At 42.5% G+C, this 22,361-nt stretch overlaps 1 protein-coding gene across 2 annotated transcripts in view; it reads right to left on the reverse strand.

Moving 5' to 3' along the window:
* Xpo6 (exportin 6) overlaps positions 1-22,361 on the reverse strand; it is a 103,867-nt gene that overhangs the window by 32,235 nt on the left and 49,271 nt on the right. For both annotated transcript variants that reach the window (XM_051192914.1, XM_051192913.1), the window contains exons 6-9: positions 21,624-21,701; positions 18,206-18,659; positions 14,659-14,785; positions 6,866-6,975 (exon numbers count right to left, since the gene is read on the reverse strand). In XM_051192914.1, the coding sequence (XP_051048871.1) occupies positions 6,866-6,975; positions 14,659-14,785; positions 18,206-18,659; positions 21,624-21,701 (769 nt within the window). The remainder of the gene's footprint in view (positions 1-6,865; positions 6,976-14,658; positions 14,786-18,205; positions 18,660-21,623; positions 21,702-22,361) is intronic.

A 22,361-nucleotide genomic window follows, 5' to 3' on the forward strand; every position in this document is an offset into this window, starting at 1 on the left:
AAGCACCTAGCCAAGCTCCTGGAATCCAGTTGAAAAGAGGGAGGAGGGAATATATGAGCAAGGAAGGTCAATATCATGATAGAGAAATCCTCAGAGACAGCTGAACCAAGATCATGGAATCTCATGAACAGCTGTGGAGACTCCATGGGACCAAACTAGGCCCTCCATATGTGGAAGACAGTTGTGAAGCTTGGGCTACCTGAGGGGCCCCTGGCAGTAGGACCACGATATAATCTCAGTACATGAGCTAACTTGTTGGAGCCCATTCCCTATAGTGGGATGACATGCTCAGCCTTAATGCATGGGAGAGGGGCCAGGCTCAGCCCCAATTTATTGTGCCAGACTATGTTGACTCCTCATGAGAGCCCTTACCCATGAGGAGGAGTGGACAGAGGGGTGGGCTGGAGGGAAGCTAAGGGGTTGGGGGCAGGCAACAGGGGGTAGGAGGAGGAATGGGAGGGAGAACTGAGGTTGGAATGTAAAATGAAACTTACAAAAATTAAAATAAAAAAAAGAAATATAAAGTAAGAGAACTAAAAACCACACAACTATATCCAGATAACAAAACTGAAACGGGGGGAGCATGGGAGGGAGGGAGAGGGAACTGGGATCAATATGTAAAATAAGAAAAAATAATATATATATATAATTAAAAAGGAAAACACTAACAAGAATAGATGAGAAATCCTCAAATATTTGGAAATTGAACAAAGATATTTAAAGTGAAACTTGATAATAATTTAAGTGACATGGTTTATATTAAAGTCTGATTAAGCTGAAGTAGTGCTTAAGGGGAAATTTGTAGCACTAAATGTACATATATTGGGCTGGAGAGATGGCTCAGCAATTAAAAAGACCTTGTTGCTCTTGTATAGGACCCAGGTTCAGTTACCAATATCCACATGGTAACTTAACAACTGTCTGTAACTTCAGTTCCAGAGGTTATGATGCTCTTCTGGCCTCCTTGAGCTTCCAACACGCAAGTGTGCACATATAAACAGGCCAACACTAATATACACAAAATAAGAACCTTTAAGACAACATGAATGCGCATAAATGGAGAAAACCCCTACTAGATACAAACTCAGCTAGACAAAACTAGCCAAGTTAAAGAAGCTAGAAAGCAGGTGCCCAATAAATACAAATAAGCAAAAATAAAAAGTTCCAAGTCAGTAACTGCAAGGGACTATATAAAATTCCACATAATTTTTCCTTCTGTGGTACAGTATGGAGCATAAATATCTCCTCACAGGGGCTAAATAGCTACTGAAACTCTGATCTCTATCTTGTTAACACTTTTATTAACTGTATACAGTGTCACGTATAACAGCATCACTTCCTTATTAAGCACAACAATCCACATTTTCTTACAGTCTAATTTAATGACACTCAAATTCCTGTGCTAGTACTCTTGCGACAAAGGGGTTCACAGGACATGACACAATAACCTTAGGTTGCTTCATACACTGGTTTCTTTCTCTTCCTGTAAAGCTTCAGTTTCTACACAAGTGCCTGAGCCCTGGATGCGCACCAAGAGAAAAGAGAGGACAGGCAGCAAGCACTTTCTCAGGCGGCACAACTTGCCAGCCAAGGCCCCACACACAGTCAGCTGGTTTCCTCCACAGTATGAAGATGATACAAACACTCCCAGCACAATGGACCCTTACATTTGGGCTCTCTATGCTATGTCTCTAACTGAAGAACAGGACAATCCACTCCATCCACAATTCTGCTAAGCAGAGCATGAAGCACATTTATCATCACACTAGACCCAAGTCCTCAAGTCCCACCAGCTCTCAGCCAGAAACCTGAACATTCTCACTGAGCAAGGAATATCCAGTTTCCAATATGCGCCAGTTTCTAAGTACACAAATAAATCTGAGTACATCTGTACTTCGAAGCCTGTAGCCTACAATACCACTTTGTCATAACATGATGCAAAACTCTAAAACCACAAGGACAGGAAGTAAGTGCTGCCTTTGTGACTTAACCACACCCACATTTCCCATTTGAAACACCAAGAAAACAATTTCTGACTACTTCCTATAGATCAGTCAGTTTTGAAGCTGCAGCTTAAGCCACCAATGTGATTCCAAAAGCAGGTCCGTGTTATCAGATGACAAACATTTGATCACATTTGCATGCTCACAGTTAAAGTAAGTATAGTAATTAGCAGGACCAATGTTCCTTATCAGCCACTCCTATAAACAGCTCATCTCTGATACACTAGACAGAGTAGTGACTTCCAAACATTCAAATCCTTAATTTAAAAGCACTCAGCATACGTGTGAAGATGTATAATAAAAGGGATGGACATAGCCAGAGCTCAGTGTTCTTTCTTTGTACACCCCAGTGGACTATCTTATATATAGTATATATATTCACTCATGAGCAGATATTAGATGTAAAGCAATGGATAACCATATAACCATACTACAATCCATAGCTCCAGAGAAGCTAGGTAACAAGGAAGACCCTAAAAGGGATCACTATGGGGTTCTGTGTGTGGATCCTGTCACCATTTGCTAGCATGCTAAACTCACAAGTTTCCCTCTTCCTCTCTCTGATCCATGGCATAACAATTATACTGGACAGGGAAAATGCTTTCTGTCCGTAAAACAAGAAAAACACTCTCCATTTGCTATATTTAACCACTAGAGTATTAAGCAAGAAAAAAAACAGTTCCTAGGAGGTAGTTACTGTTTAACATAAATCAGACCAGCTTTGAGTATTTCATCTTTTTGCTTTGTGTGTGTACATATACATATTTAAAAAAAACAAATCACAAGCCTGAGGAGATTGCTCAGAAGTTAAGAATGGTTCTGCTCTTTTAGAGGATCTATCTGAGTTTGTTTCCTAGAACCCAAAGGCAGATCTAGGAAATCTGACATCCTTTTCTAGCTTCTATAGGTACCTGCACACACATGGTGTACATTCTCCCTTTCCCCCTCCCCCCTTCTCACACACACACACACACACACACACACACACACACACACACACACACACTACAAAATAAATGTAAAAAAGCAGTAAGTCCAGAGGGTGGTGAGGAAATGGCTCAGCTGTTGAAGCACTTGCTACTGTTTCATAGAGAGGAAGCTCAGTTTCCACACACATATCAGGAGCCTCACAACTGTCTGTGACATCTGCTACTGACTTCCATAGGCACACACACATGCACATACTAAACACACACATAAATGAAAATAGATCTTTAAAGGTATAAGTAAAACTATCAATGAGAAAATTTCCTAGCATTTAAAGGAGCCAGGTGAATTTCTAAGCATTGTGTTACCAGATGGCAGACTGCCATGCAGGAAGGTGTGTAAAAGGCCTTTAGCTGTCCAAGGTCACCACAGTAGTCCAGTGGGAGCAGCATTATTTCTTTTCATCATCATCACTGTGACCATTAGGTTGTGTAACATATACATAATACATACATACAAATACTGTGTCTATGTTTTAGATGCAAGACTTCCAAAATCCTAACCATCCTGCAAGATATCCATTGTGTAGGAAGAAATGTGACAGCCTAACACCTGACCAAATGGAATCTTTGAAGCAGAAGAGTGCTAAACTCTCCATGGCACTGCCCCACCCAATACAAATAATCTCCAGAAACGTACACCTTTTAATGCTAGCAATCCTCCTCAGCAGTGTCACACCTACCACATCTCTGTTTCTACTGTGCTTTAAAGAGCTTTTTCGTGCTAACCACTTTTCTAGGTCACTCTCAACTAAACTGTAAAATATAAAAGAATGTCTATCACCAAACAGAAGAGTAGAGTACAATCCCAGAACCAAAGGGCTTGCCTGTTCAACATATAAGAAAGACATTCTGTTGAAATGACTTGTCTTTGAAGAATCTCATTCAAAAACACAATTGTCAAAGTCAGTCAGTAACATCTGCAGACCTACTAATGTGTAATAAGCTTTCTGCTGCATGAACATACTCTCCATCCATAACCACATTTGAGCTGACACTGAAGCTATTCTGCAATCAAATGATGTTTGAAAACAAAAGAACAAATGTTTAAATTTGCAGTGTCAGTATTCTGTTAAAATTTAAAAATCCACAAAACCTTAGAAATGAAGAGTTCTGGAGATACACAATCTCTCTACCCAGAAGAGAATATCTACCTCCTTCCATTCAGCATAACTCTGGAAAGAGTGTTCATTACCCCCACCACTATTATGGTTTGCAGTACGCTGGAATGACTTATACCCGGAAGATATGACAGGTGATGGCTGGGGGTGGCATTGCCTGGAAGGGTACCGGTTCTTGGCTCGCTTCTTCCCTGGCCACAATGATGTGATCAGTCTTGCTCCAGCCAGATTTCCCACCACTATGCTCTACCTCACCATGGCCCAGAAACAAAAGCACCAAGTGACCATGGACAGAAACCTCTGAATCATGAGCCAAAATAAGCCTTCCCTCTCTTAAACAGCTTTTCCTGGGGGACTTTACTGCAATGACAGCTGATCAGCACAACTACACTAGCACCATTTACTTAACCACTTACAGCATGCCACACATCCCAAATGTTAGATCTTAACAGTTCAACGAAGAGAAAGGCTTCTAGAGAGAATTTCCTTAAACACAACCAAGCACAAACCGAAGAAGCATAACAAAGCACAGGCTGCTCCAGAGGCCGTGTCCTGGTGACCAGAGAGAATGCGCTCATCAGTACCGTGCTGACACAGAAGCTAATGCCAAACCACACACTGCCTGCAGCCTCTTGCCTGAGTAAGCAGAATAGTACCTGAAGCTGGACCCATCTGCAAGTCCCTGTCACAAACCAGTGAATACATTAAAATGTAAGGATCAGGTTGGCACAATGGTCTCCTGTTTCAATGGAATACAAAGGGAGGCTGCCATCTTTGAGCCTACCTGTTCCATGTGCAATAGAACACAGCTACACAGGAGAATATATAAAATACTATGGTTCACATTGTTAAGAAAAGCTGCCATTTAACCTTTTCTGTGTGTGGATCCTGTCACCATTTGCTAGCATGCTAAACTCACAAGTTTCCCTCTTCCTCTCTCTGATCCATGGCATAACAATTATACTGGACAGGGAAAATGCTTTCTGTCCGTAAAATAAGAAAAACACTCTCCATTTGCTATATTTAAAAACTATCATTAAGAACTGGTCCTAGTAGAGCAGACCTTTAATTCCAGCACCCAGGAAGCAGAGATAGGCAGACCAGTGTGAGTTCAAGGGCAGCCTGCTCTACATAGTAAGTTTCAGAACAGCCTGAAAGTTTCAGTAAGTTTTAGAGAGGGCTACACAGTGAGACCCTGTCTAAAATCAAACAAACAAAAAACATAAAGGCTAAGCCTGGTGGCTCATGCCCTAATTCCCAGGACTAGAAGGCAGAAGCAGCCAGATCTCTATGAGTTAAGGCCAGTGAGAGATCTATATGGAGACCTTGTCTCAAAAAACTAAAACAGTAGTAGTAGTAATAAAGTAACTGTGATTCTAATGCTGTCACCTTGACAAAATCCAGAATCACCTAAGAGACAAGTGCTGTGCATGACTATGAAGGAGTTTCTCAACTGGGCTAATAGAGGTAGAAACACCCACCCAAACTTCCAGGGACAGAGTTCCAGACTGAATAAAGAGAAAGAGCTGAACACTAGCATTGTCCCCTCACCCTGCCTCTGGATACAAAGTGACTAGCTGCCCTGGGATACACAAGCCCACGCACACCCCCACACCCACCCACCCCAGGATGACCTTTTCCCTCACACAGTGAGTCAGAATAAACTTTTTGTCTTTGTTACTATTCTATTGCTTTATCAAGATGACCAAGACAACTTTTAAAAGACAGCATTTAATCAGGCTTGGGCTTTGCAGTTCATGACCTGCACAGCAGGGACCACCCAGCAGGCAGACAGGAACAGTGGTGAGAGCTCACATGATCAATGACCCTGGCATGGGATTCTGAAACCTCAAAGCTCTCCACCAGTGATACACCTCCTCCAACATGGTCATACCTCCTCCAACAAGGCCACACCCCCTAACCCTTCAAAACAGTTCATTCAAATATCTGAGCCTATGGAGCCATTCACATTAATACAACCACATCTTTCCTTCCACAGTTGCTCTAATTAGGTATTTTGTCCTGGCTAGGTTGTAATTTGGTACTTATCTCTGAAGTAGAGGATTTCTAACTTGTGCCCCTTCTGCCTCAGCCTCCTTAGTGCCAGGACTGCTGGTGTGCTCCGGTCATAGCAGCTCTTTTACTAGTTATTTGTTTCATGACAACTATTTACTAATTTAAGAAACTTGGACAAACCAGGAGGCACTTGGGAGGCATCTCTGCATTTGAGGCCAGCCTAATTTACAGAGCAAGTTCCAGGACAGCTAGGGCTGTTACACAGAGAAACCTTGTCTTAAAAACAAAAACACAAACAAACAACAACAACCAAAAAAGGGGGAAGAGAGAGAGAGAGAGAGACTTTGATACATCTCAAAGCTTAAGAACATAATGAACCTGAGCTCTTTCCATGTCACTTATTAGCTGTGAGGTCAGCTCTGCATCTTCTATGCTCCATGCACTCTACACTTTCAGTGGGTTGTTTTAAAAGCAAATCCCAGGTAAAATATCACTTCATCCAATAAATACTTGTATCTCTAAAACTAGGGCCTTAAAAAACAACCACAAAAGCATTATCATACCTAAAAAAATTTTAAATGTGTTACTTTTTTAAAAAGAAAATGCTCAGATGACATTACTGCCTGGGCAGCATCCTTGCCTCATTCTACTGAGGAGGCCCAGCAGTATGGCTGCCCCTCAGGGCATAAGAGTAACTGGCAATAGTGACTACCTCTGTTTATGGGGTTTTGAAGTTTACCTGTTGAGAACTGCTTCCTTGTCTCCCAGACGACTTTTAATTTTACTTGTCAGATAGTCCAAAAACAGTGTCCAGATATCCAAACAAGAGAAGTAACCTTCATGAGTAGGCTATGATACAAAAGAAATCCAGACAATGAAATTACTTAATGCAACTGTTGTGCTTAGAAACATATACACCAGAATGGGAAAACCAAAGGCCTACGTCCCTTTTTCATAACCTCCACCAAGGACTCTTCCATCTTCACCAGTGGACCCTAGGAAATCTAACCAGACAAGGGCACCAAGGGACACCACATGAGGGAACTGCTCGGGTTTACATAAAGTGCCAAGGAACCCCATCTGAGCCTGTGTGGAGGGCTCCCACAAACCACCTACTCTGCACTGACTTTTGAGAAGGACGCTTACACTCTAGAGGAAACATTCAAGGTCACTGACAGAAGCAGGATCACTGCTATCTTTTCTACTACAAACTCACAAAAGCAAACAGAAGTCAGAGTGCCTTCAGAGGCAACAGTTCACATATCTGACTAGAAGGAAAGTAACAATGGCAAGTCTTTCTACACAGAAGACTAAAAAGGGGCTGTTGAGTTATCACTCCAGGGTATTATGCATTTGCAAAACTCAGCTGTCAAATAGGCCAATAGCAACCTCAAGCCAGGAGCTGACAAAAACAGCAAGAAGAGAAGAACAAGTCTCTGTGGGGCCCTGATACCTGGCCAGGCATCCTTGGCAAATTCATTAAAAGGTTCTATTCATACAAAATCTAGACACTATGGTTCTTTCTTTCCTTCAATTCTGCTAGCTGACCACCTCACTATGCTCCATGTTTATGGGAGGGAGGTTTGGTAATAGAGGCCTATAATTCCAGCTGATCACAGAAGGCTAAGGAAGAAGGATCTCAAGTTCAAACCTCACTGGGCCAAAAAGTAAGTTTGAGGTCAGCCAAGGCAACTTAACCAGACCCTGTCACAAAATGAAAATAGGACTTGGACTGGGATTGGGGTTAGTTAGCAAAATATTTCCACTCCATATACAAAGCCTTGGGTTTGATCCCTAGCACACCCTAAATCAGGCATGATGACACACTCCTATAATCCAGTGCTCTAGAGGTAGAAGAACAAGAAGACCAAGAAGGACTTCAAGGTCAGCCTCCAATGCATAGCAAGTTCAAGGACAGCCTGAGATACACAATCCTTTCTCAAAAAAGAAAACACATTACAAAAGAAAAAGAAAGGGTTAAGGATGTAATTCATGTCTGTTCCTAGCATGTGTGTGTGTGTGTGTGTGTGAGGCCCTAAGTTCTATCCTTGGAACCCCCCCCCAAAAAAAAAAAAGAAAAGAAAAGAAAGAAAAGAAAGAACAGAGCTGGAGATGGCTCAAAGTAAAAGTGATCGCTGTTCAAGCCTGACCGCCTAAATTCACTCCTCAGATCCCATGGTGGAAGGAGAACCAATTTTCAAAAGTTGTTCTATCTTCACATGCATGCTGTGCCATGTGAGTGCACACAATCACATAAACACACACATCATATATACACACATACATTTTTAATGTTTAAAGGGAAGAATACAATAGCTTTTCTGTAATATTTAATTAATTTTTGTCAACAATCACACACACTGGGAAGAGAATTGCTTTAAGCAGACTGGGTCTGTGGGACATTTTCTTAATGACTGACATAAAAGAACCCAGTTCACTATGGGCAGTGCCACCTCTAATAAACAGTTGTCGTCCATGGTTCCTGTTTCTGCTCCTGCTGAATTTCTGTCTTGACTTCCCTCAGTGATGGGCTATGATTGATTGGGACAGATAAGCCAAATAAACCTCCTCCTCCCCAAAATGCTTCTGGTCATATATTATCATAGCAACAGAAAGCTAACTAGGATAAGTTTCCTTCTAATTCTGATTCACAAGGAAATCCAAAGTTTTCAATGACAGTATTTCAAGGAATAACAAATAATAAACAAATAAATAAAGGACACAGGAGGATATAACCAAGCTGAAATCTCAGGCAGGAAAATTATAGGTAACAATCCACTAGGACTCAGGGTCAGTTTGCTTTTTCCTGGAATTACAGCATTTGAGTCGGAGGCAGGAGAATTATCAAGAGTTCCAGATCAGTAGTTACAGCGAAATCTTGTCTTTGAAAAGTAACATATAAGAAAAATTAAAATAAGCTGCAAGGGGTGCAGCTCAGCAGAGTATATATCCAACCTGTTTATGATATTGGCTCCAGCCCCAGGGCCACAAAGACACAAAATGATTAAAATCATGCAGATTTCATCCAACCTCACAACTCAAAGAAAGTTAAAGGGTTACCTAATATCACCCAGGATTGTTCATACCATAAAACCATCCCAGAGAACCACCAGGTAAGCCAACTATTAAACCACAGGCAAGTAACACACAGAGTTGGTTAGGTGGGCCACTTAGGCTGCCCATACACCTGCAGTTTTGTTTTGTCACAAGTGTTGACCTGCTGAGTTCCCCTCAAGGAAATCATCTCAGTGTCCTTTGTTATTTGAGAATGCCCACGGGTCCCCTCAAATAAATATGACTGATCAGATGTACATGGAAATGATTTTTAAAAGCTACTACAATAAAAAACAATCTAAATGTATGGCATTGCACCTATATACACATTATACTCATGGCTCATGAATTGCAGATACACTAGTGCTTCCACCCCTGCACTGAAAGCACCCCTCATCACTCCAATAGGCTGCCCATGTGCTGGCCTTTGACATCAGCCATAGAAAAAAAGGGGACAAATCGATCTGACTTTTGGAATCACTCAAATATTTATAACCCTCCCTGATCCATTTATTAAAAGTAACTGTATTCTGATTTATTTTTCTGATTCTAAGGCTAACTAATCACTCGCAACCCTCCCAGGGTTCTGTAACTGATGACACCAGTTGTGCCTTCCAAATGATTTATAGCTGCTTTGGAAAGTGAACATTTGTTTTTCATATTTTAGTTTAGAAATTCAAGGGTCAAAAGTGAAGTTGCCTGCCCAAGATGACAGGACAACCAAGGGATAGAATGAGAACTTCAGGTTTCAGTCCAGAGCCCTTTCCCTGCACTGTGCCACCCCAGACATTACTGTAGGAGAAGGGGTAAAAGGAAACAGGCAAGGCCATGAGGGACCTGGTGAGCAGAACATAGTGAGGCAAACCTCAGGTTCACAGTTACCTGTAGAGAGTCACAGTAGAGGCCGTGTCTAGTGAGAAGTAACTATAGGACTGCACTGCAGCCGAGCCCAGGTTAAAGAATGTAGGAAGGGGCAGAAAAGGAGGAGTAGCTGAAGAAAGAAAACACCAGAGTCTGACTGATCCTTTCAAAATGTTGTATTGTACCAAAATGACCATGAATCTGAGAAAAGACTAAATTACTAAGTATACTCCAAGATGTGGACTAAGAAAGAAACCTTCCTACTTCCTAAGTAGGTTAGTGAGCACAGAACTGGAAACTCGGAGGATTCCTTCATTTTATTTTCTTAAAGCTTCCAGAACTGCACTCTACCCTCACCATGTGTTACATGGTGTTCTTTTCCTCCTGACATAGCATGATGCCATCTCTGAGTAGAGATTAACTTGGCCTGTGCCATAGTTAGGTTTCTAGTGCTGTAATAAACACCATGACCAAAATAACTCGGAGAAAAAAAAGGCTTATTTCAGCATACAATTCTTAGATTACCCTCCTCCACCACTGAGGGAAGAGAGGGGAGGAAAGGACTGAAGCAGAGGCCATGGAGGATGGTGGCTTACTGGCTTGCTCCTCCTGGCTTGCTCAGTTCATTTTCATATACACCCCAAGACCACCTAAGCAGGAAGCATTACCCATAATCGACTGGGTCCTACCATGTCAATCACCAACCAAGAAAACCCCCCACGGGCTTGCCTACTACAGATGATCTTATGGATCAGCTGTGTCAAGCTGACAAAAAACTGGCCAGCATAACCCAGTAGTTGTCACAGCTTCAACAGTCAACTTGACATAAACCTAATCACCCAAAAAAAGGGGAATCTCAATGAGTAACTGCCCAGATCAGATGGCCCATGACTATGTCTTCAAAGCAGTTTCATAATTACTGACTGATGTAGGAAGACCAATCTCACTGTGAGCAATGCCATCCCTAGGCAGATGAGACTGGGCTATAGCAGAAAGGTAGCTGGGCAAGACAACAGCAGTGTTCCTCCATAGTTTCTGCTTCAAGCTCCTGTCTTGAGTTCCAGCATTGGCTTTCTTCAATGAGACTATAACCTATTCTTTCCCATGTTTCCTTTCCTCTCCATGTTGTAGTCATGGTGTTTATCAAAGCAGCAGAAAGCTAACTAAAACAGTAGCCGTGGCTACTAATAAGCAGAACAATATAGTGACAGCCAGGTCTATAATAATGGAACTATGGACATTTCCAAGCACTTAAGAGAAAAAAAGGTCACAGGACTCTCCCCTGGGAGTCAAGACATCACACACACACCCCTGCAATTGCAAATGATCTCAGGACATGCTAGAGTGTATAGGAAATAAATGATAACTGAAAGGGGACCCTAAGATGCAACTTCCATGTGGGCCACTATCCATGATGGGGTGGGGGTATATAGTGATGTAGCTGTCTAGGGGTTACCCATGCTCCCGTAAATAACCTATTGTCCATAAACCTGTAATCAAGCCCAGTAAGTCCATAGGTTTGGTCTGTTGCTGGTGTTCTATCTGGGGTGAACAGACATGTGTCGCATCCCAGGAAAAGTTAATGTTCTGCTCTACTTCTACAGTAAGCCAGCATGGAGCATCTGCCAACTTTTGTCCCTCAGCCTGTTGCTCAGCACAGCCCACATCCCAACCTCACTCCCCCACAGTGGGTCAGCTTGCATCTACAAGGAAGGTTCTCACACAGGAAGCCTGGAGAACAAAGCAAGCTGGGTTGACAACAACTTCCAGGTAAAGGAAGGGAAGGAGGCTGGTCTGCTTCTTGACCATGTCTGACACTTTTTCCAATTGTAAATGGCATATCAATATATATAACAATCTCCTTCCGTTCAGTGGAAAACACAAGATACACATTGGGGATGGCCCTGAATTACCCATTTTCTGAGGTGAGGAAATTGAAAGAAATAAAATGGACTGTGCCAGGGCACAGATAAAACAGAAATAACCAGAGCTTACACAGAGAGCTGGGCCCAAGTGAGCTTAACACATTCTTGTTCCTTTTCCTTATTTTCTGACCTCCGCACTGACCCTTTATTTCTTCTTTCTGCTCCAGTTAACCTACAGTCTCTGCTTGATTCATCTTCTCTCAAATGTTCTTTGTCTCTGAATCAATCTGCCTCAAAGCTTTCCCACCATGCAGCTGCTTTTCTCCTCCATCCTCACCTCCTATTTTTCTTCATGAGCTCTTCTTCTCTGGTGCACTCAGCGTGTTTTTCTTCCTGTTCTGCATGCACTGATCCCTCCACCCTGACAATTCTTCAGCTTGGGTCCTCCCTATGATCTCCTGCTCCACTGGCTGCTCTCACGAACAGCTCACCTCACTGCTACCTCTGGGTATTCCAGTATTTACACACCCTGACCCTCTTTGAGAAAGGCATTTTTAAGATCAAACATTTGCTTTTCATACACATACAGTACTCCAGCCTAAACCCTTGCATCTTTCAGCCCCAATTAAACTAGAAAGCTAATTTTTTTTAAAGTCAACTTTTCACATCAGATGCCTTCACTTACCCAGCAGTGTCATCTCAGGGAATCACTAATACAAAGAGCTACCCAATTATATCAAAAAGTATGTTCAAGAATATGCAAGGTGGGTTGGTTACATAACTATAACCACAGTCCCATAGAGGCTGAGGCAGGAAGACTACCACAAATTCAAAGCCATTCTATGTAGAAAACGCTTATCTTAAAAAAAAAAAAAAAAGAGGAAGAAGAAAGAAAGGAAGAGAGAGAGAGGAAGGAAGGAAGGAAGGGAGGGAGGGAGGGAGGGAGGGAGGGAGGGAGGGAGGGAGGGAGGGAGGGAGGGAGAAAGAAAGGGGATGGCAGGATACAACTGTAATACCAGCACCTGGAGGGGGGGGGGGCAGGAAGATCAAAGCTCAAGATCATCTTTAGCTCCACATCGTGTTCAAGACCAGCCTAAGCTACATGAGACCCATCAACTAACAAAACCAAGACTGTTTGATAGATGAAAGAGCCAAGTCAGCAGAATGGATTTTCATTTACTAGAATACAGTAAATAAGAACAAGTCTTTACACACAACAGACACACCTCAAGTACAATGTCAGGCAAAAAAGCAAGACCAAATAAATTGATATTAATGCTTTCCTTTAGAGAAACTTGCATGTGCAGGGATCTCTGGTGTACTGGTACACACTATTTCTTAAATTGGGTGGCAGTTCTAACACTATGTCCACTTGGGAACAGTTCATCAAACTGTGTCTGTATGGTTGATACGCTTTTTTCTATGTATGCTGGGGTGCTTTGCATGAAAATGTCCCCTACAGGCTGATACATTTGAATATTTGTTTCCTAGTTGAACTATTTAGGAAGGATTAGGCGGTATGGCCTTGTTGGAGGTGTGTTATGTCACTGAGGGCAAACTCCAAGGTTTCAAAAGCCCAAGCCAGGCTCACTTCTGCCCTCTCTCTGAATAAAACTTGTGAAACATACGCCAGCTCTCAGCTACTTCTCCAATACCACGCCTACCTGCCTACCACCACATCATGGATTAACTTTTTGAAGCTATAAGCAAGACCCCAATTAAACACCTTCTTTAAAAAATATCTTGGTCATGGTGTCTCCTCACAGCAATAGCACAGTAACTATGATATATGCCATACTTGAATGAAAAGTCTATTGTAAAAACCCACTAACAGGCAAAAGGAGAGCCTATCAGTGTTAAAAACAGACTGCAATGATGGCCACACAACACTAAATTCACTTGAGCTCTCCAATTACAGTGAGAGGATTCCATGGTATATAAAACTATACCTTACCAAAGCTTTTTAGAACCGTGTGTGTGTGTGTGTGTGTGTGTTTGTGTTTACACAAGTAGTGGGCAACTGGGATACAAACTCAGTAAAGATAGTCCTCAGGAGGCTGAGGCAGGAGGATTACCACAAACACAAAGCCATTCTGGGCTGTGTAGGTTATGTATCTAGCTCCTAAAATCCAAAAGGAACTCAAAATAACCTTTGTTCCTTAGGGGACAAAAGTGGCTATTGCCCAAACTTAACCAGTGAGTGCTTTGCTGTATAGTCTGCTGGAGAGCTTTAGTGACAGCTACATAACAGAAAGAAAACCCTTTGTGTATTCAGAAAGACACACTCGCATGCACATATACCTACATGTATCCCACAACCACAACAATTAATGGGGGGGGGGGGCGCGGACACGGAGGCCCAGAATTTGAAAGAGAATGTGGAAGGGTGCTTAGGAGGGTTTGGAGGAAGGAAAAGGGGGAAATTATGTGATTCTGTTTTTAAAGGCCCTAACCTCAGACATTTCCTCTACCCCACTTGTCTAGCACAAGAGAAGTAAAGATGGGACTGTCGAATCCAATGCTGGCTCCACACAGAACTGTACATCCCTGAGCAACTTGCTCTCTGTGCCTCAGTCTCTTTATCTATAAAATGGAGATTATATGCAAACATAGTAAGAGCTACAACACTGGGTTCTTAGACTGAATGCATTGATTTTCCTATAATAAAGACTACTGGAAATGCTTGGGATGGTGGGGACAGGGGTGTCTTTTCTCCTAGAAACAAGAAAGAAAGATCAATCTGAGGCTTTACCTGATGAAATGTATACTTGAAGAGAAGGGTCAGGAACTCCACCACAGGGAACTGGGAATAGGACTCAATTCGTCTTAGGTGAACACTCACAAAGAGCCGCAGAAAGTCAGTAAACTTCTCAATGTAGCTACATGAGACAAGAGGACAAAAGGTAACATAAGAAATACAGCCACTTTCTTAGAAGAAAACTTCAATCAAACAGTTTCTCAGTTCAGAACTATACAAACACACATTTCCAGTTAAAAACACAAAGGCCTGCAACAATTACCTACGAGAGAGGCAACCCTTCACTCCATTATCACCTGAAACACAGCAGAAAAGTAGCTTTAATCCTCAGATACTCTCTGCCCCTGCTTGTTATAAACTCAAGTTCACCTATGTTCTAACTCATTAGTGTTAGGACCCAATTAAAGGAAAGGAGTTGCTGCTAAAAGGTGCTGGAGAGATGACAGTGTCTTCAAATCTGCCAAATTTAGAAAGGCAGATCTTTGCTGGGAATGACATTAAGTTGAAATGCTCTAGGGAAAGACAGAAGTCTATCCCAAAGGGACACAATCCAATTTGTCCTCCCCTCTGACACCCAGTACTAATGAAGGACTGTACATCTACTCCACCCTAAAATCAACTTTCAAATATAAGGGAGGAAGACTGTAAGAGCTAGACAAGCATCTACAGATGAGGCTCAGTCACCTCCCAGCAGAGGGCACTATCACTGGCTCCCAATGCAATGCCCTGCCCTTTCTGTGCACTATGCAGGAGCTCCCCAGTTGACCCATAATCCCCAAGCCACTTCACAGCTAAGTGAGTCAGTCACAATAACAAGGGGAAGAGGTTTCTGCTATTAAATACATTCCGTTATCACTTTCACACTTCAGAAACTTGCATTTTCAGCCCCTCAATATCAAGATGGATATGCCTTCATAAATCCCATTTCAGAGACCAACAAAAATAGCTAGACATACTAGGCTCTGGCTGAGTGCTAAGTAATATCTAAAAGCAATTCTGAAATCATTAACTACAAAAAAGCAGAAATACATGAAATAATAAAAGGAAAAAGACAGCCACCTTTAGAAGAACCAAGCTGGCCTAGAAATACAGTATCTCCGGCTGTTCCTGAGACCTGCTCCCTCAGCAAAGCCAATACCTGCCTAGCCTCTAAATGGCTTGCTCAGACAATAAGACTGTATCAATTGATTGGGTTTGTTGTTTTGTTTTGTTGTGTTTTTTGAGACAGGGTCCTGCTATGCAGGAACTTACTATGTAGGCCAGGCTGGCCTCAACCTTTCTGTGAACCTCATGCCTGACTCCTCCTTCTTCCTCCCCAGTGCTGGGGTTTTCAAATGTGAGCCACAGGCCCAGGATTAAAACTGGTCATTCTGAGAGAGCAAAGTACAAAGCACCTTCTCTCTGCCATCTCCAGGGACTACTTGGGGACATGTATTCAGCATTATGTACTGCTCCATGGTTTTTACATAGGTCTTCAGATGCAGCAGCCAGCCAGCTTACTGATCTTAAGGAAGATATACTTGATATCAATGAAAGAAAATTACCCAGCAAACTCAATTTTACTTTACTCTTCAACCCACACTGAAAAATGCAAGCTAGGTATGGGGATTCATGCTGTTAATCCTAGAAACCCAGTAAAGCTAGGGTAGGAGGGATGCTACAAGTTCAAGGCCAGGCAGGCTGAGCTATACAGCAAATTCCAGGCCAACCAGAGTACTGAGACCTTGTCCAAAAAGAAAGGAGGGGGCATACCACCCAAACAAGAACAAAGCTAGAGATGTGCCTGTACCTCATTTTTCTCCCATGCCCACCTTCCTGGTACAAATGCTAAAGAACAGTAAAAAGTTAGAAAAGGGCATGAAGGAAGAGAAGCCAAGGACCTGGTTAAGCAGCTCCTAAACAACTGACATGAACTAAATGGTTTATAATTAGTCAGGGATCAAGAGCTAGGAAGCAAGCACACACTGTTTTCTGTCACCTTTCTGTTTCCTCTGAGGCATCTCTCAGTTTTCACTTCGGATCCAGGACAAGTCAAAACAACACAGTTGATATAAGAAGTTATTTACATTGTTATTAACATATGAAGATAAGATGGCCTTTCTTTATCAATGCTAGAAAGGATATGAAATTGTGTGAATTGTGAGGCATTTAAATTCAAATAGGAAGGTACAACTAAATAATAAGGGGGGGGCATCCTACTGGGGGTAGAGATGGCTCAGATACAGGCACTTACTGCCAACCTTGAAGATCTAAGTGTAATTAATACCAGGGACTAACATGGTAGATAAGAGTACCAATTCCAGCAATTCTGACCTTTACACACAACATGGCATATGTCCCCACCCAACCACAAAATAAATAAATGTAACAAACAAAAGATCCTATTAGTTTATGAGTAATTTTTGTGACTATAAAAGGCAAATGTCACACAAAACTAACCAAACGAACCTTTACTCAATTCTTAACTAGAAAAACTTAAAACTCCTCACTTTAAAAGAGAAGAACTATCCTCACTTGGGGCAGCTGACTTTATACCCTACCACACTTAATCTGAACAAAGCCAAGAGCTAAGCTCTGTTCTCACTTTGAACTACAACTACTTACTAATGTAAAACACAGCATTTGCTCCGAAGCTGCAACAGTCCAATGACTGTCAGAACTATAAGCTGTCAGTTGCCCATCACCTTTATATAGCACTAGTAATGCTGTGTTTAGCAAAGAAGTAAAATGCTGGGCTGAGGTTGTGGTCAGTGGCAGGATGACTTGCCTGCCAATTACAAGGTTCTGGGTCCCACCCTAGCACCACTGCGGGTGGAAGGGAGAAGCAGAAAGCCCTAAGATAAACAGATAATGTCACCTACAAAGGTAATAAAGAAACCTTGACTTGGCCTACTTCAATGAGGTTATCTTTTGTATTCAAGAAAAATGGGCCTGGGGAATTTTAGGTCAAGAGGGCAGAAGCCAAGCAATGCAAGGATGTACCATAGAACCATACCTACCCAAAAATGTCTCTTATCCTGGATCAGCTGCTACCGTTTATGTGACATTCACAATACTAACATTTATGTGACACTCACAATACTAACAGCATTCCTATACTCTGCAAGATGCCCACTCAGGAAAAGTTCAATAGTGAAAACCAACAAGCAGTACCAAGTGAGAAGGGTGAGATGCCCTGCACCTCTGCAGACCGCTTCTGTTCTCGACTATGAAGGAGCCGCACTCTCACTTCCTGCACACATGAGACCTGCAGGCAGACAGTGAGGAAGAGGGACAGAGCACGGACAGGAGGACAGGAGGTGGATGGATGGGGAAAAGAGACAACAGGCCTACAAATACACCAGCACTATTTGCACTCAGTTCATTTCCCTTAACCACCCAAGCCCTTCTAGTTCAGCCTAAACATTTTGGAACACCTACCTTTCTATCTTTATCAGTAGCCCCATATTCTGAAACCAAAGGGAGTTACAGACACCACATAACATGGTGTGACAAACAGCCAGGCCCTTTCTGGGGCATGGCTCCCGCCTGTTCTCATTACCTCTCATCGAGCTCCTCTAGCCTGCTCTTCACCGTGTGGGCATTGTTATCCTTGGTGATTTTTTGCAGGAGGTAGAAGGTTTGCTGGAACATTCGTAATAAGTACTCCTCAAATTCCATAGGCACACAGTTCTTGGACATGAGTTCATTGATGCAGGACATGGCCAAGACCCCAAGTCGGCCACGCTCCTGACCCAAAACACAGTTCTGGCTGCTGCCATTCACTGATGCCATCTTTCTGGCCCGGATATCACAGCCAAATCGGGCAAAGTGGAAGATAGTGGTGAGGAGGGATGGGGTGATGCTGGCAGACAGAGGAATCCAACTGAAGAGGTGGGCCAGGCATTCCAAGGCCAGGGAACAGACATACTCACTCTCCACATCCAGCATGGGGATGGGCTGGGGCAGCAGTTTGGCTGAACTAGGACTCTGCAACAGGTTACTCAGTAAATCACCTGGAAATTCAAAACATGCTTTTACAACACCCAGTACCAAACTTCTTGAAAACACTGCAAGGAATTCTCCTTCCCTCCCCCACAAACACTTTCATCATTATAAAAGTGATACCTAAAACCAATATGCTCTATATTCAATACTTAGTTCAGATAATATCAAATGCCAAATATAAAATACACACTTTGAAAAATTGCCCAAGTGAGTTACAGGCTTAAACCAAAGACAAAGCTTCATAATTATGAAAAACAACAAAATACGAGAATCTGGCCATGGTGGGAGGAAGATTTATTGAAACAAAACACAAACCTTGACAAAAATACTGATGAGTTCAGCAACACATTACCAAATAAGAGTTTCTCACTGATGAAAAGAACTGTAACCAGGAAGACAGTGGAGTATAAGGAGACACAATTCCTAACACTAAAAATTCATACGTGAAAAAGAACTGTTACCCACCACTAGTAGCACCCAGATATACAAACAGGTAGTAGGTATGAAGAAACGATTTTCTAAAGAAATGCAAAAGGTCAGCTGGCTTATCGGGATATGTCAAGCTGAGTCATTAGAAATGCAATCTAACAAGTGACAAAAAAAAAAAAAAAAAAAAAAAAAAAGAAAGAAGGCTGTTGGCAAACATCACACAGGGCAAGAGAAGCTGCAGGAATGCTCACACAGCTCTGCCACAGACTCTGGCATTCTGAAACTCTGTTACCACTCCTTCTGTCAAATGACTGTTCTCTTCCTAACACATTCCACCGCAACACTTACACAGAGCTATGGGGGACAGATAGAGGCTCTTGTATAGGGGCATCTGGAGGCAATCTAGGCTCCTGGGTGAAGTCAGAAGACCAGAAAGACAATGAGGACATATGCCTCATGCAGCAAGCAAGCAGAGGCTTGTGTCTAAAAGCACAGGTTACACAGCAGGAAAGAAAACAAAGAAAATACTACATTACTGACACAGTGAAATATATAGATATCAATCAGTTTTCGTAAAGGGCCATACATTACATGCATTTCTGTCTGTTATGGGAAAGGGGGAACAGTAGAATAGGTTCAAAAGCAGATTATAGAAACACACACACACACACACACAAAGATGAAGTGGCATGCAATGACTTAAAGTAATTATTCTTTCTGCTAAGTCTGACAATCTAAGTTCAATACCTGGAAACCACATGGAGGGGGCACAGAAACAAAATTGACTTTTGGCTGATGAGACAGAGAGAGACACAGAGACAGAGGGAGTGAGTGTTTATAAAGGAGGAGGAGGAGAAGGAGGAAGGAAGAAGAAAGGAGGAGGAGATGGGGGTGGTGTGGTGGTTAGGTAAATAGCTTAGTGAGTAAAGACATTTGCCATGGACCCCTAACAACCTGAGTATAACCCCCAGAGCCCAAATAAAAAGCCAAATGCAGTGTGCACAGCTCTAATTCCAGCACTCCCATGGCAAGAACAAAATCAGAGACAGGAGAAATCAACTAGACGCTCAGGGGCCAGCTAGACTAGAATACACAGCACAGACACAGAAACAAGAGGGACCCTGTCTTAAGCAAGGTGGAAGTAAAAACCGACACTTGACAAGTTGTCCTCTGACTTCTACACACATAGCATGGTACACATGTACCCACAAACAAGACCACATACATACCAAGGTAACTCAGTGCTATGGACTGCACAAGTTCATGACCTGTACTGACGGCTTAAACTTTTAAATTTAAGTATTGCTACAAAACCACAGTTCTCTTTACATCTGCAAAATTTTTTAATCATTCAAATACTGCAAAATGTATCCCTGCTGAGCCTAGGGAATACCTATGTGAAGACAGCTTTGCCACTAAGCACAAAGTTCACACATTATTCCAGGCTTGAAATATGCTTTAGAATCCAATGACTACTTGTTTCTAATCTGAGTGCAATAATATGCAGATTGAGTAAGTAGTGTTCTGTGAACATCCCTCAACCCAAACCCATAGGGTGTTTTCAGTTCTATAGGACTTCTGCAAGAATCCAAGTCTACATAAACAAACCTGCACGAAACAGCCTGGGGCTTAAAGGTTTGATTTCAACAGCCCACTTCCTCAGGGTTGTGGGGAAATGCAAGAATATTTCTCATCACATCAGCTTTTACAGGATAGGAAGGTGTGTGCCAGTTCCAGGATGTGCACTACCTGGACAGCTTCTTTGGCTATCTGGTACAAGCTAAAGCACTTACATGCCATTTAAAGACTTCATTGAATTACTCTTACACCTCAATTATTTACATGAACAATGTAAATTCAGCACAAACTGCTGCACACTGGTCCCCAGTTTGCCCTGGCAATATGACCGTTGCCCCAGTCAACAGGGAAGACAGCTTTTTCTCTCTTTGTCTGTTCTTTCAGGTTGCAGCTCTACAGAACAAGCAGACCTCTCAAGCCCCTAGACTATAATAAACTCAATACAAAACAACCAGGGAACACACACACACACACACACACACACACACACACACACACGCACGCACGCACGCACAGCAATTATAAGCTGGCAGGGGCAGGTGGGACTGCTCAGCAGGTGCTTACTCTGAGCCTGACAAGCTGAGTTTGATCCCCAGCTTCCAGTTGTCCTCTGGCCTCTACACAGACCATGTCCGTGTGCACAACAAAAATAAGTATAAAATAATAATTATTAATAACAATAATAAAATAAATTGGCAGAATGGAGATGGCTGGCACAAAATCAAAGGTGCTATCTTCATGACAAACAAGAAAGAAGCAAAATGTACTGTTCAAAATATTGTATTAGAAAGAGCAAATACTGAGAAGAAAACAGTAGAAAGCCAGCTCCTTAGAAAACATGGGAAGACAAGCCAGACAGATTAGGGAGATTAAACATCTGTATCCTAGACAGTTAGCTATTGCTATCCCCAGGTGAGAGCGAACTGCATTTAGCCAGGAATTCCATAGTAGGCAGAAGACCATACCACTTTCTCCTGAGGTTGGGGATGGTGGTGGGGTGGCAGCAGTAACACTGTGTTTGTCCCAGACAGTTTCCAAGATACCTACCAAGAAAGGAGAAACAACGTGAGAGATATTAAGTCTAGCATATAAAACTCAAAACAAACAAAAACCTCCCTGTATCACTGATCCGTATTCACATGTCCCTTCCACTCTATGTATCTACTCCCAGCTAATGGCTGTGCCTCTCTAGTCCACTTCTAGCTACCTCTTTGCATGCATTTATGTATACTGTGTGCATGTTCACATGTGCATATGTGGGCATGGGCATGTGAAGACCCAGGGTTGATGTTGATCTTCCTCAGTTGCTCTCCTGCCTCATCCTTTTGAGACCTCTTTCCTAGTACCACTACCCAGCTTGCTCTGGAAGCTGGGTTGAAACTGCAGGTAGGGCACCACACCTACCCAGCACTGGTGTGGGTTCTGGAGACGTAAACTCTAGTCTCCTTGTTTGTACAGCAAGCACTTTAACTACTGAGCCATGTCCCAACTATGTTTTGCAGATTCCTGTCCCAGTGCAGGACTCCCGCCGCTTCATCTGGATCTTGCTATGTGGCTTCTCCCCACTGTTTCCTTTAACCTTGCTCTTTGTCAAAGCCACAGGATTGCTACATCTACTACGGGTCACTTACCCTCCCCAGACATTCCAGTGTTCTAGGACACTGCTCAACCCCTTCTCTGACATGTGTCATTCTTTCTCAGCT

This window comes from Phodopus roborovskii, unplaced genomic scaffold (genome assembly GCF_943737965.1).
Source record: "Phodopus roborovskii unplaced genomic scaffold, PHOROB, whole genome shotgun sequence".
Lineage (NCBI taxonomy): Eukaryota > Metazoa > Chordata > Mammalia > Rodentia > Cricetidae > Phodopus > Phodopus roborovskii.